This window comes from Hippoglossus hippoglossus, chromosome 17, assembly GCF_009819705.1.
Source record: "Hippoglossus hippoglossus isolate fHipHip1 chromosome 17, fHipHip1.pri, whole genome shotgun sequence".
In the NCBI taxonomy this organism is placed as follows: domain Eukaryota; kingdom Metazoa; phylum Chordata; class Actinopteri; order Pleuronectiformes; family Pleuronectidae; genus Hippoglossus; species Hippoglossus hippoglossus.
The window spans coordinates 21,281,490-21,297,575 of NC_047167.1; the positions used below are offsets into that span (position 1 = coordinate 21,281,490).

A 16,086-nucleotide genomic window follows, 5' to 3' on the forward strand; every position below is an offset into this window, starting at 1 on the left:
CCAGATCTTTATTCTCCCTGACAGACAGTAGCAGTGCTATCCCATCACTTGGCTTTTTTTTTTTCTTCAAGCTTATTAACAAGATAAATAAGGTTGAAACCTTTTAATCTTGCTTTCTCTTTAATAACTGCTTACCTCCGGGGGATATCCTCAGAATTAATTTACGGACCTCATCATAAATGAAGATGAGGAGACTGTATGGGAAGGCACAGAACCACCACATCGCCCTGAGAGGGAGGAGAAGAAAAAGAGTAGAGATGGATAGAGTAGCAGTGAGTAACAGGCAGAGTGCTAATCATTAAATTCATGGCAGTAATTTTTGGATATTAAGGATAACTAGCTGGTGTTTAAGGGGAGCACAGACTTCTTTTTAAAGTCAAGAGTGGCTAACAGGAAGCCCCCTTTAAGAGGTTATTTCTCAGGTGGATGGAGGTGTGAATATGCAATATGCGTACTTCAGGGGGTACATGCGCAACGCGACGTCCATTCCCGGGCAGTAGGAGAGGAAGGCAGCAAGAGCCGTCTCAACAAACAGGCCGAAGATCAGGATCCGGTTCCTGTTGAGCAAAAAAAAACGAGAACAAATTAGAGACAGAACAAGGAAGGACTAATCTAGGTTGAGGCTAATTAAAGGAATTCTTCCTGCCCTCCTTACATCCCTCAATCCTTCTGCTGCCCCCTGACCTCCCACCCTGGATCACTTACTTCATGCCCTGCTGAAAGAGGGAGTTCCTCCTGGTCTTGCAGATGATCAGATCCGCCCACTGGACGACCACGATGCTGACGAAGAAGCTGGTGTGGCAGGTGAATTCAATGATCTTCCTCTGCTCATAAGTCTGCCGGGTCGACACACACACACACACACACACACACACACACACACACACACACACACACACACACACATTGTATTTATTCCTGCACGTGTGTTGGAAATATTCATTGTTTTGTCTTTGTCCTCCTCGCTTCTTACCCACTGCTGGCCGTAAGTATCCTCCACGTCGTTGACCCCGCGGTCGTCCCACCTAATGCGAATGCCCAATAAGGTTCTTGGGAGGAAGCCGTTCTCAGCCAAAATCACAAAGTAGGTGAAAAAACCTGCCAGAGCCTGGATCATGCCTGTTTCAAGAAATGTGAAGGTACATTAATCCGGGATCAATGACAAACCAAGTCTATTCCATGACCTGAAGATAATGTTGCATTTTATAGGAAAGATTATATAACATAGTAATTGTGTAGGAAGTTACCCCCAAAATGGTAAATTCACTGTATTTATTTAGTGCGTTTCCAGCCTAATCAACCACTCAAGGCCCTTCAGAGTCCAATTCATGTTCACCCATTCATACAGTGCTTCTATTTTGGATTTATTTTGTATTAATTTCCAGACAAATTTCCTTGAATTAACTGCTCCATTTATACCCGAGACAACATTCCAGTCGGTTATAATTCCCTCTGCCAAAGAGGTAATTAAAAACCCTCTGTTGGTTTGTGTGTTGGTTTCTTTGGTTGTTTGTCAGCAGGATTATGCAAAAAAAACCACTGAACAGATTTCCACGAAACTTGGTAGAAGGATGGGACATGGGCCAAGAAGGCGCCGGTTAAATATTTGGCAGGGATCTGGACAAAGGGACTGATCCAGGAACATTTTTATCACATTCTTAAACATTGGGAAATTGTTTTTTTGGGACATTTTCACAGATATATCCATGAATAATGTATAATGCAAATTATTCGGGCTATGAGTGTTTGCAATGTGTTGTGGCTTGGTAGAATTCAAGTGGCTGTTGGGCCTGGGCAGCGTTAATTCTCTAGCTCAGGTTTGTGTGTTGAAAACCAGTTGACCTGAGATGTGCTGAACAGGAAGTAAGTTAAACAATCAAGTCAAACACTGTCTCTCTAATAAGTTAAAGATTAGAAACAAGGAATGTATTAGGAAAATATACAGAACCATAAATTAGTGAGTCTTCATCATTGTATTTGTGTTTATTTGTGGCTAACGGATCAGTTTTTATAAGATTGCAGTGTAAGTCATGTCCAATTGGATAGAACAACAGCATTGGCTTTATACTTCTGTTGTAGCCCAGTTATTGTACTAAAATAAGGCAGATAACTCAACTTATGTCCCTGAAAGTGAACAGTATGAGTCAATGGTCGCTCTAGATATTCAGCCTCAGTGCACCTGGTTTTTGTCATTTCATATATTAAAAGAAGAAACAGAGGAATATATCTTCCTCCCTCTGCCCTCGACAATGTTCCTAGTAAATGACTCCAGACAGCTGAAGACAGCAATAATAGCCGATGGTGAGTTTTAATTTCATGTTTCCAAATGAGTTTTGTCTGAGTGGGTGTAACACTTTCCACATGATGGACGTCTTACTTCAGGGCTTAAGTCTTCACATTAACAAAACCTCCACAAGTAGGATTTAAAAGATGCTTATTACTCGCCTCATTCATTATGTTGTTAAATTAAAACCCTGCATTATTCTGAAACCAATACCATAACAAATTTGACTGTGTTTGTTTTCTGCTGATGCCTCCACTTGTCCTCGCCGGTGGTTACGTGTGATGTTGTTGATTTTTAATTCCACCGTCACGTTTATCGCGTGTCACTCTCGATCGGATCGGATCGGAGTTCACTGCAGAGGCGTTAAGACTTCGAGCTGTAATGTCAGAGCGCTGGTTTGTAAAAGACGTGATTTGATGTGACCTGCAAAAGTTTGGCCCCAGCAGCCTCGGTGTTCTCAACGTGTTCGGCTTTAAATTGCACGTCATCCAATGGAGCCCTGTCGTATATTGACCTATTTTAACAGCCTATGAAATTGGGCCAGCCTTTGATTCTTCACTATTCCCAAAACATATAAAACCAGAGATAAAAAGCAAGCATTCAAAGTGAAGCTCCAACCAGTGAAACATGGCCAAGATTAAGAGGAAAATAGTAGCAGGCTCGACTCTCAATTTGCTGTAAATGTCACGACAATTATTTAGAAAATTGTGGGCCTCTCTCCTGACTGGTGCTCACCTCTATATCTGTTCTCCTGAACTGTAGGTACCTAAACATTTACACAGGCGGCGAGAGATGACTGATAAATGTCAATATGTAATGTTTTCATGCCGGTGTGGTTTATTACGGCCGTAACTTCACTACAAGAGGCCGGTCGCAGGGATTCAGGTTTAAGAGCCGTGGTGCAGAGAGGTGACGAGACATAAGAGGACAAACCTATCTGTCCGTAGGCCATGCTGATGAGACGCTCATTGACCAGCTTGTCCGTCGCGGGATTCCTCGGCTGGCGTTTCATGATGTCGCTCTCCGCTGTCTCGTAGGCCAATGAGATGGCTGGAACCTGGGAGGGAGGAAACAGGAACGGCTCAGATGCATATGCACAGTCATTACGCAGCCTGTTGGATGAATGTGCAGGAATTTGTCTTTGTGGCATCGGCACAAAGGCACAGTGACAGTGCCAAACACAGGGGTAGACAAGACACGGCTCTATTAATATAATACAGCATTCAATCACCGTTTGGAAGGAGAAAAGACAAGGAGAAAAAGGGCAAGGAGAGAGGAAACAGGGAGGCAGTGACAGTGATGGAGAGAGAGCTAGGGAGAGGAGACACGGGGAGAGAGAAAGAGACTGAGAGTGAATTTTCAAGACGCTCATAAAAAGGCAGGGGAGAAAGGTTCCTGTAATAAAGATCCTATATTGGCTGGTTTTTACCAGGTAAGCAACTGGGCAATATGTGTGACTTCGGGCGGGAAATCTCTGCGACTTAGGAGGGATTTGAGGTGAAGAATCTGGCCCAGTGTGAAACTGAACACATGCTCCGCGGTGGACAAATCCAGTTTGTTTTGGTTTTACACTTCCCTGACCCACAGCAGCTGACGGAGGGAAGAGGATATGACTATGCCCGGCGATGATTCTTCACACCTCCGAAAGCGCGCGTGTGTAATATCCACATTTTAGTCTCGAAGCGTTCTCGAGTGCGGCCACATCTTGCTTTGATAAACATCTTTTCGCAGCCGTCTTTCTCCACATGGCAGCGCTTGCTAAAAATAATCATCGCAGACTCCAAGTGCTGCTTGTTACAGCTAAATCTCTGCAGAGCCCTCGAGCCTGTAGCCTGGAGTTGAACTAAGCTGTTAACAAGCTGTTAACAACCTCACCAGCAGATGTGGGAGATTTGTGTTTTTTTTTTACTTGTGTACTGTACTATCAACACTTTTTAGATACTTCACTGCATATTTCAATATTTTTCATTTTGGGGTCCTCCTCTTCAAAGCAGACATCCAGCTGTTCTCTCCACCAGCAGTTATTAAATACATGCAGACATGTTACTTTGAAGGGAACGGGGTTTTTTTTATGCAAAATAGGTGCACAAATTAGGTGCTTTTCAACTTCAATCATCGCATCTTTAAAGACGCCACTTTCCCTGTGATCCCAGACAGTTTAGAAAATATTTGTCAACACGAACAAATTTGTCCTGCTGATCGAAAAACCACAGAAGGTTTTTTTTAATTTTTTTATCTCACCTGAGAAATATAAGTGGAGCTGCTTTATTAACAATGTGAGCAAGCTGTTCCCATTTATCTTCGACTCGTGGGGACTTTAAATGCTTCTCGGCAGTTGGACGTGAGGCCATAATAAAACACGCGGCCAAAAACCTTTGCCTTCGGGCTCCTTGGGATGAATGAGAACGGGTTTGGCTAATGTCTGGTGGCTGAAAGCAGGAAGAACTCACGTTAAAGTGATGAACACAAGTGAACAAGTTCTTTTTGAATATGCCACATTCATCGTGTGCTTCCTTTCTTTTGTAATGATGGATTACGCCCCTCAGGCAACCGGCGTGCCAGCAACTCTTTTTTTTTGTTGATGCTGGAAATACAATGGAGGGAGAGAGACTGGCATCTGGAAATGGCAGCGCAGTGAAATGAAAATCTGTGTGTGAGCGTCACACAGTCTTTGTTCCACATAAACAAATGGACGTCGGCGGTTTTCCAAAAGACACATTTCTCCCGCTGACAGAGGAGAACCTTTGGAAATCCAACATTTGGTTCTTTTTACCTTCGTGCTCTCAAATCTGACACCGGTATTAACGCCATTTTCCTTAATGGCAACTGTACTTTGTCTTTAGCTTTGAAACATGCTTGTGATTATCATTCTTCAAGGTTCAGTGTGTAAGGTTTAGGTGAAAGGGATCTATTGGCAGATTGAATACACACTAGAAGTATATATAAAACTAAAACCTCATCTTTGGTTTTTGTGACTTCCTGTAAAATTCCACGAGAGATTGAAAGTAGCTTTAAAAGCTGTAAATCTTTAAATACAAACACAGGAAACCATTATCCAAAAGGCCAGAGGAATAGTGAGCGATTAGTGTTCAGCAATCAGTGCATTATTCGTTCAAACAATTGGTTTTCCAGTACATTAACTGGTAATTATTCAGAAACGTAGTCAAAAGTATTGATTATAATAATGGTAGAAAACTGCAGACACTGAGGGACTAATTAACGGAGTGAGGCGTCACTCTCCCCCACTGCTCACCATGTCAGTGCCGAGGTCGATGCAGAGGATGGTGACTGTTCCCAGAGGGAGAGGGACACTGAGGATGATGAAGAGGAGGAAGGGTGAGATCTCCGGGATGTTGCTGGTCAGCGTGTAGGCAATGGACTTCTTCAGGTTGTCAAAGATGAGACGACCTACAGCGATAAAAAAAAAAGAGAAGAAGACAAGGAGGAATACTTCAAAGCAGAGCTGGGAGATACATCTATATTGATATATTATTAATAGTCAGACACTACGTGAGTAGATATTGGATGATGTATCGGTTTGATAATTCTGTGGTATAGTTTGAATATTGCCTTTTTCCTCATGTTACAGACTAAATCAAGGTAAAGTGAACTTTCCAGACTTATTAAGATAAAGTAGAAACACACTGTGGCTGAACACCTCCACCAACCAGTGCAGTTTCAGTCTACATACATGTTTCTCATATGAATCATATGAGGTCACTGTGACCTTTGACCTTTGACCTTCAACAACCAAAATCGAATCAGTTCATCTTGGAGTCCAACTCAATGTCTGCACCAAATATTAAGAAATTTCCCGAAGGTGTTCTTGAGATATCGTGTTCACAAGAGTGGAGGTCTTTTCTCTCGTGTCTGATTTGTTGATAATTTTGGTTTAATACACACATCCTTTCAAGACATAAAGATAAAATAAGTAAGATCTACTTCCTGTTCTCTTATCTCTTCATTATTGTCTTGACATTAGTTGAAGTCTCAGTTGATAAATGTGTAGTCAAATCCTTTTCATATCATATTTTCAATTTTAAGATTTTTTTTTTATTCTCCTGTGTCTCTGATTCTCTCTCTCTCTCTTCCACTCATGGCCCCGCACTCACCCTCCTCCACTCCGGTCACAATGGAAGCGAAGTTGTCGTCCAGCAGGATCATGTCGGCCGCCTGCTTGGATACATCAGAGCCGGCGATTCCCATGGCAACGCCGATGTCGGCTTTCTTCAAGGCTGGGGAGTCGTTCACGCCGTCACCCGTCACAGCCACGATCGCCCCCTGCACCCGCAAGGACCAGAGAATACAAAAAGTGTCAAGAAAAGAACGAGAACTACCATGATTTAAGCTTCTCTCTCTCTCTCTCTCTCTCTCTCTCTCCCTCTCTCTCCACTTCTCTCTCTCCCCCCCGCCCCCTTCTGTCTTAATAATGTCTTTTCAAAGCAGCTCTGGGGAGATTAAATGAAAAATGGAATTGAGTTGTAATCATTCAGTCACATGGAGAGAGAGTCAGGGTGAATTGATGCATGACCTCAATATATTGGGAAGTGTGCGAGTGCGTACACACGTCTGCTTTCGACGGTTCACGCACGAGAGCTCACTTTAAGGCGTATAAGGTTTAATTTGAGGCTGGACGATATAGTGTGTATCGTATACGTCACCGATACACACTCGTATTTACCCATATTCTCATATATAGGAATCCACCGAGTGTACACACATAGAAACGTGCACACGTATGCACAAATGCTTGTATTCATCTATTTTTGCCACTTGCACAAACAAAGATGCTCAAATACACTCACTCTCACACACACACACACACACACAGAAAACTGCATTCAGCTTTATATGGCAGTGACACACACACCTGCACTCACACAAACACACACACACACAACTTTATTCAGCCACATCTCCACACAAACAGAAACATTCAAGCATTCATCCAGACTTTATCACAAACAAGCACAGCCATTTAAACACACACACGCACTCACCATTCAGTTGTGCACTTTCAAAAAAGGCCCAAACACACACACACATGAACACACACACACACACACACAGACACACACACTCCTGTCCATTGACCTGTCTCTGGCAGCCCTCCACGATGATGAGCTTCTGCTGAGGGGAGGTGCGAGCGAACACTATCTCCGTGTGGTTCCTCAGCAGGTCATCCAGGTACTCGGAGCTCATGTCCTTTAGGTCGGAGCCGTGCACCACACAGGCCTTGGCATCCCTGCGAGGCACACAAATAACCACACAGGAGAAGAATTCAGTGACACCGGGGACAATTATGCAAACGGGGGGCATTGACATTTTCTTGTTTTCTCCTCAAGTCTGTCTTTCTGTTTCCTCCCCTCTCTCTCTCCCTCCCACTCACACACACACCTTCATGCAAACGAGGCCTTTTTCATGCACTTTGTCTAAAGGAAGAAGTTTGACATTTTAGAAAATATGCTTATTTTTCTCAGTAGGAAGAGAAGTTGAATATCACCGTGGCCAGATTGCTCAGTGTTAATGGTTTTACACGGCGCCGTGTGTCAGATTCGCTCTTTGTAGAAACTGAGACTGGTCTTCATCGTCTTATCTAGCTCTCAAATAAACTTATTTTCAGCATTTCCCACAATCTCACATTTACAGAGAAGTTATTGTTAGACACTTGCACCCATAGCTTAGTCTGACACACACACACACACACACACAGACACACACACACACACCTGGGGTTAACTTGACTCAGAGGGATGTTCAGTCTCGCCGCGATGTCTTCAACCGTCTCAGTGCCCTCAGAGATGATGCCCACACCTTTGGCGATGGCCTTGGCTGTGATTGGGTGGTCCCCGGTTACCATGATCACCTGAGCGCAGGCAGAAGGTCCCATAAATCACGTGCCATTATCACGTTAACCCTGCTGTATCTCATCTGCGCGTCATGTGTCACAGCGGTCTTGAGGTACAGCGCAGCAGCTATAAATCATCTTCCGAAACGTGTTGTGTGGTTACAGTGAGAGAGAATGGCGCTATTAGGGGTTAGAGGTTCACCTCCAGAAAAGAAACAGATGGTCTTACAGGGAGAATAATGTTTTTAAAACCGAAAACAAGGACTGCATTTGCCTTTGGTCACTGTAGTCGACAGGCTGAGGGAACTTTTTGATATTTCTGCTCAGTCCAGCTGCAACAACAGCTTAACAATGAGTCACATCCTTGGTTTGAGGCAGAATATTTTCATCTCCACTGCAAGAAAATATACTAGTTTCAATGTTTAGTGATTAGTTTTAGTGACTTGCAAGCTGCTTCGTGTCCTGAAGGAGCTCTCTACAAATAAATTGTCCAATTTATCGTAATAATGCAAACATAAGGAAAGTGACAGAAGCAGACGAAAATAACCTCACTGCTCATTTCACCATCTAAATCTCCCAGCAGTAAAAAATCTGCACATGCTGGTTTGTCCTCTCTTCCCGTGGATAAAGGAATAAACCTTCATTAAACGTTAAAGCAATATATTTGGGTTTTGGGTGGATTTGAGAAACATGTATGTATAACAGTCTAATATACAGACAGGCATAGGAGGCGGCGTCTCAGCCGAATAATTTAAAGCCTTTTATGAAAAAGTAAAGCAATAAAAAAATCATATACCTTTCTGAAAATCCCCACCACCGCCATAATATACAGCAGGACATAAACAGACTGACTGAAGGAGCAATAAAGCCGGAGCACTTTATATTGCACTAAAGCTTTTTGGACTGACGCCAGAGGAAGCAGCTGAAATGTGCGTACTCACGTTAACCCATTAAACTTTCACCCTGCGCTCAGCCACATGGAAAAAGAACTGATAGTGTGTAACAGTATGTTAAACAATATGTTCCTCTGGGTCAGTTAGACGATAAACCAACAGTACAACATCATAAGACTCTCATTTCTTATACTGTTCAGCTGTGACGTGAAGGTTTTACAGCTGGAAAACATTACATCGTCTGCATAGAGTTGAATTCTCAGTGATTTGGGATCCATCTTTAAATCAACTTGCAGAGAGTTAACAGACAAGTTAACAAACCTATAATATGATGATTTAGACTTTTTGAGAAACAGCATGAAGTCAGATCTGCTGTAAACCTTCACAGTACAAACCCAGCTATATAAATGGAGGAACATCTCTTTCAGTCTGTCCGTCTGTGTTTCAATTTTCTCAACGACCGCTCAGCCGATCGGCTTCGAACTTGACGGGTGTGTTGCTGAGAGCACGAGGAAAGGGCGGCGTTGGATGTGAAGTCTTTTGGATGAGCGGTTATCAAGAGAAGCGACAGACAGTGATTCCTCCATTTATTTTAAACTGTAAACGCCGCTCTCTGTTACTATGGTATTTATGTTTTTGAAGTCAGACACAACCGGCGAGCTCCAGTTTGACGGACAGTACACTAGTTTATTCAAATAAACAACATTTCCTTCCCTTCATATCCTCGTCATGTCAGAAAAAAAGACAAGGCAGAGTTTATAGTTTTTACAACAACACCTCAGACAAAACAATAAAACTAAATCTCTGAGAAAACTTTGTGTTTTTAACATTTTCTAAGACAGGTCACGTTTTCTGTTAAACATTGCTTCACTACTTTCAGTCCTGTTTTCTGCCTCTGCTTCGTTTCTGTAGTGAAAACAATGTGTCATTCAAAAAAATAATTAACAAAGGAAGCACAACACCTGCAAGACAACTACAACTGTACCTGGAATTTAATATGCAAAATCCCTTCCCCCATATTTGTATTCATTTTAATTTGATAACCTCATTCAGCTCATTACCCAATTTTGTCTCTGCTGAAAGTTGTTTAACCTGCAGCCCGGCTTATTACTTCTCCGACTAAACAGCTGCTCTGTGTGTATTTGCAGTTCATTAACTTGTGATGGGAATTTCCAAAGAAATCGACTGAATCTACATTTTACTCCCATAAAACTGATTTTGGAATAGACCGAGTTCCTCCTTAAATGCCTGCTTTTTTTAATTTCCTATATTTTCCTGTTGAAATGTTGTAGTGAAACAGATAAGTGTGTACACAACCTCAGAGTAGAAATCTAAAGAATCCACACTTGTCTTCTTTTCAAAGCACATTCACTGACTATGTTGTCAGCAGCTTCCTCTGAGCAACTTCGTTTATCCATCGATTAGCATCTATCGGGGCCCCGTGCCGTGGCTGCTTGTCATTTGTGCTCCATTTTGTGATATGAAAGGGGATTTGACATGCAAATCCCTTCACTAAAAAGCCTGTTAAATTAAGCCCCAGGAAAAGGCTTTTCAGGAACTACAATGAAGGTTGAATCTGTGGAACCAATTACCTTGATACCAGCGGAGCGGCATTTACCCACAGCGTCAGGCACAGCGGCACGCGGCGGATCAATCATGGAGATGAGACCCAGGAAGCAGAGCTGCTCGGTGGGAAAGTTCGTCTCATCGGAGTCGAAGGTGAAGCCTCGGGGGAACTGAGCCGAAGACAGATTCAAGTGGCAGAAGCCTGCGAGACGAGAGGGATCAGAGAGGGTGATCGTTCACAACTGGCTGAAATGACACCTCACAGCACAGAGCAGCTGCAGTTCAGAAAACTTGTTTAGGATCTTTGATGTCAACTGACAATTTATCTGAACTGTAAAAATTTCTGGCTCAAAACATCCAATAAACATGGAGGATGCTCTAACTTTAGCTATTTAAAATAAAACACTAACCGAAAAAAGAGGTAAATAAAAAAGGCTCTGAAAGACACCTTCAGAAAATGCATTGTCCTCCTTATGAATACAAATCATTTTTAATTTTAAATGTAGATCCGGAGGGTTGCATCTCTGAAATACAAATTGAATAAGTCACTTTTATTAATTCATAATCCACCGCCCTTTGAAGTATGTATCTGCTAAGCCAAATAAAATGCTGCAGATGAGAAACCAGGGCTCGGTCTGAAGGTGTCGGAGCTTTTCTTCCTCACAAAACACCCGACCACCATCATCATCATCAACATCATCACCCTCGGCATAAGTGAGATTTAATAATTAACATGATTTCAGAAGTTCCGCTCAGAATATGGCTCCTTTCCACTTGCTACTGTCGACAAAGTGACACCCACTCTAACAAAAATGATGATAGCACATAATTAGTACCTTTGGCATGTGAGAGAGATGCCAGGTAGCTGGTGACATTTACAGAGTCGGTGTACACAACACTTTGGAGAAACTGAAAGTTGAACCTCAGCTCTTCACAACCCCACGTTCCAATGTCTCTGACATTTTGTGAGACATGTGTAATTTCAGCTTTGACTCCATGTGGGTCTTTTGTCGTTCTGGTTAAAAACTGCGCCACTAAAACCTTCTTCCCTGGATTCGCTGTCATAATAAAAACATTCCACACTTTTATGGGGACATTCGGGGGAAACTGCCCTGTTTACCAAGGAGATTATAAAAAGTAAGTGCTGTGTCCAACTGCATCTCCCCCCCCCCAAACTACATGCTCCCAAACAAGCCCGTAATAGATGGTGCCACCAAACGTACCGAGCACTCTCTCTCCGAGGCCGCCCAGCTCCATGTAGGCGTTCTGGAAAGCTTCACTCCAGTTGTCATCAAGCGCTTGCTCCTGCCCCTGGATCATAATGCTACTGCACCTGTAAATCATTCACAAACAATACTTCTAATACACAAAATATCTGTGATATTAATACAACACACAAAGGTGGGTTAGCAAAGACCCGCGGCGAAAAATAAAAAAATCTGCTTTAATTGTCAACGGAATATTTATACAAGCCGAAAGGTTGATTCTACTCTGCAACACTGGCAAACACAGAGTGCATAAAGAACAGGGTGAAGAAAAGGGACGACTCTTCCACAACAAAAGTTAGATCTGATTATTTCACAAAGTCACACTAAAGAGGAGCTCGTTGAGGGACACGGACGAACCAGCGGAATTTTAGTCTCACCAGAAAACCAACTGGGTCAGACTTTATGTCAGAGTGATGCCAAAATCATGAGATTGTCCCATTTTGGTAAAGAAATGATTGAGCTTCAATTCCTGATATTTACAGGAGGAGATATTTCCCCAAACTCATTTGTTTCTACAGGTCACAAATGTATTTTTTAAGATTTGTCCTTGAGTTTCAGACGGACGATGCTTGTTGGTTGGATCAATCCATTTAAGGATCCTGTCTTTTCACGAGTTTTACCGACAATACGAAGAAATAAAACTTTCAGAATATCTCCAGCCTTTAAGAAAAGTCGTTTCCTTCACTACGTCACGGAGCAGATGGAAAAAAGCTAAATGAAAAACGAGTGAAAGTTCTGTCCTGCGTTTCCAGCGAGACGTATAATCGATCCATTATTGATTAACCAACCTGTCCAAGATTCTCTCCGGCGCTCCCTTCATGACCAGAATATGACCGGAGGGATTGTCCTCCACTTCATGGACTGAGAGCTGGGGGGGGGGGGGGGGGGGGGGGGGGCGGAGGAGGACAGAAAAAAGCGGTGAGGACATAAAACAGCAGGATGCTTTTTCAAAACATGTTCAGCTTCATTTATGATGCAACGTGTAGTTTATTACCGGTTGTTTTGTCATGCGAGGCTAACATGATTCAGTTTTATTTTGAAAGAGACTCAGGACGTCGCTGTCCCACGTTTGTGAAATAAAAGTCTAATTGAAACTGACTGATGCACACTAAGTATTCATATGTTGTGTGTATTGCCTGTGTTGAAGGGACATTCATTCATACTCTCACATGTATTCCTGTGGTGCTACAACTTGCATTGCACACACACACACACACACACACACACACACACACACACACACACACACACACACACACACACACACACACACACACACACACACACACACCCCAGGTAATTTGTATCTGAGTCACAGCATATCTAATCTCAGAGAACCGCAGCAAAATTGCTTTTTTCTTTCCTCCCTCCCCTCAACGCAGACGTTCCTATTTTAAGTCACGGAACAGGTGCACAAAATACACACAGGAAGTCCTTTGTTTTCTCCAACATCTCTGCTCCGTTATTCACACGCCGGTTCAAATCTCCTGAGGGACTGGGAAGTGAAGCGAGAAACACACTCCCCCCCCTGCCTTAATTGCTGCGGCGCCCTTGAGCAAAGTGTTGCAGCTCCATGTGACGACTTCAATACTAAGTTTTTAATCTCGCTCAGAGTCGTTGTTGACCTCCACAGGATGTTCAGCATGCATGTGAACTGAAGTCCTGCCAGAAGCGCCGGTTCGGATCCATCAATCCAAATCCAACTACTCACCATGTTTCCCTTATATCCTTACGTCTAATTTAACTAAACCGTGTTTGTACAACACAGCATTTTCTACGTAGCCAAACAGAAACCACTTCCTAATTCCTACAAACAGTAGATTTCCAACGTAATGACGACATGTGAACACTGCATCGTCTCTGTGAGGCCTCAGGTTGTGGTTTGTTGGGCTGCTTCCAAACATGGATGTGTGAAACCGTGTGAATGTAAAGTAGGCGGTTTGTATAAAGGAGCGTGGATGTTCAGGCTGCACTCCCCCGGATGCTAGAAGGTTAAAATAAATATATTCATGATTCTCTCAAACCGTGTAAACCGCGCCTCTTTGAAAAATAATATCGTCTATTTGAAGAGCAAAAAAAATGAATAGATTCTACAAATACAAATTGAAATTACATTTACCAAGAATTTAGTAAGATTCAATTCAATACGATTTAAAGGAGACATGTTATTCTCATATTCAGGTTGATAATTATAATTTCTGTTATAGTTTGAAAAGGATTATATGCTCTAATGTTCAGAAGACACTTTCCCTCCAACTGTCCATTGCTGCAGCTCCAGCCTCTAAAACAAAAGAACTTAAAAACCTTTCTTTGTAAGATCGTATAAAAAAAAGACAAGTGAGCATGAATCGAGTTATGAGTCGTCTCTGGATTTGCAGCTCAGGCACAAAGCTGAGATGTGACACTAGTCCCATGCACTACCTGGTACTTGTTGGTGGAGTTGAAGGGGATCTCTGCCACTTTGTGGTTTCTGGCTCTCATGTCACGAACACTCCCGCAGCAAACCTCGATGCACTTCAGCAGAGCCGACTCCGACGCGTCCCCCGCGGTTTCCCTCTGGGGAAACACAGACAGCGCACATTAGCACAGTTATTCACACATGCATATTAAGAAAGGAGTAGCTGTCTCGCTGCCTGGTGTTTATCACACCGCAGTGCAGAGGAGAGGCTTTTCAGATTGTGTGTTGTTTAATTGATGAACGCAGCACCTGAGAGAACTTCCTTTACTTCCACTGTGTGGTTCATCGCTCTGATGCAGGTCGCTCAGAATCACCTGCATCACCAGCACTTATAATAACACCAGAACAATTTCATGTAAAAATGATGGAAGTGCAAAAACTAGTTTTTTTCTGCAGTTTAGAGGATGAAGAAGATTTTGATTCTGGAAAAGTATAACTGATTATTTGGCAATTTAGGCAAAGGCACTTTTAGGAAATAGGTGTAAAAGGCACTTTAAACGATTACCTGTGGCAATAAACAGCAATGACAGGTTGCTAAGGTTGTAGCTAACGAGTAAAGTAATGCTTCAGGAAATTAAAACTTCATAATTTATTCTGAGTGGTGTTCAGTGATGATGCTTCTTGGGTACGGAGGACCAAAACTGCCAAAATGTCAAATTAATTAATCCTAAAAAAATCCTAAATAAATACTTAAATATACAAACAAATAGTAATAATAGTCTTTTACATTTTACAATATTTTTTGTTGAAACAACACATGAAGATCTGATTCCTCTCAAGGTGTGTAAATGTCACCGCTCACTGTTTGACACTGAGAAAAGGTCAATGAATTTGAGCATGTTTACATTACAACCACACGCAGACACCGAGACATTGTACGGTCGGTGTGGAGACAGTGTGCCGATCCAATTTTATTTTATTTATTCGGGGGTTATTTTTTTCACATCTACCGGCTTCAACTTGTGTGACAAAGTTGTTTGTGAGATGCTCAGTGACAGACGGTCCATCAGGACTCGCTCACATCGTCTGTGCATGACAGCTACCTCAGTGAACCGCTGCTGCTCGTGGGCATGTGTGTGTGTGTGTGTGTGTGTGTGTGTGTGTGTCCACGCTGCTGCTGCTGCTGCTGCTGCTGCTGTCTCCTCTCACTGTTTGCCTTGGATAATGGCCGCCGATATTAATAATAATCATTTATTGTTGATGAGCCGTCGAACGAGCAAAACGTTTGAACAAGAAAGAAGTCACGTGGTTTTTATTTACCCTCTGTTTTATTAATATACTGATAATGTAATTATAGTCCACACTGGGTTTTGTTTTTGTTTCCTTTCATAAGAACATATTGGTTGAATCTGTAATCGGTCTGGTCCCGGTTGCATCGACGAACAGAGATAATTTAGAAAGTTAGTGATCGGGTGGGTTGTGTGAGGACAGTCTGAGATGGAGACAGGTTTCCGAATTAGGGTTTCAGTTCACCCCCGGTGCTGCTCGAAGCACTAAGAGGAGAATTCTCTTCAGATAACCTCCAACTTCACCCTCAATAACAGTTCCATAATTATCATTGCACTTCCTCCTGCTCTTGGAGACAATTTATTAAAATCTACGCTGAACTGGTGCTCGATTTACCAACGGGGGCCAAACTAAGACAAGAGATTTCTCTTTGTTCCTGTTTACTCATTCATGAACAGGCGCGAAAAACAAGGACACACACTCTGCAAGATTTGTCCTTGTTTGTGCCTTTTCATGAATGAATAACTAGATCAAGGAAATTC

The 16,086-nt window shown here is 42.6% G+C and overlaps 1 protein-coding gene across 2 annotated transcripts in view; it reads right to left on the minus strand.

Annotated features, from left to right (window-relative positions):
- Nucleotides 1-16,086, minus strand: part of atp1a2a (ATPase Na+/K+ transporting subunit alpha 2a) — a 32,373-nt gene that overhangs the window by 1,336 nt on the left and 14,951 nt on the right. For both annotated transcript variants that reach the window (XM_034612958.1, XM_034612959.1), the window contains exons 11-23: nt 14,281-14,415; nt 12,648-12,727; nt 11,815-11,924; nt 10,618-10,793; nt 8,014-8,150; nt 7,379-7,529; nt 6,397-6,565; nt 5,538-5,692; nt 3,218-3,341; nt 974-1,119; nt 706-836; nt 456-557; nt 136-227 (exon numbers count right to left, since the gene is read on the minus strand). In XM_034612958.1, coding sequence (XP_034468849.1) covers nt 136-227; nt 456-557; nt 706-836; nt 974-1,119; nt 3,218-3,341; nt 5,538-5,692; nt 6,397-6,565; nt 7,379-7,529; nt 8,014-8,150; nt 10,618-10,793; nt 11,815-11,924; nt 12,648-12,727; nt 14,281-14,415 — 1,708 coding nt within the window. The remainder of the gene's footprint in view (nt 1-135; nt 228-455; nt 558-705; nt 837-973; nt 1,120-3,217; nt 3,342-5,537; nt 5,693-6,396; nt 6,566-7,378; nt 7,530-8,013; nt 8,151-10,617; nt 10,794-11,814; nt 11,925-12,647; nt 12,728-14,280; nt 14,416-16,086) is intronic.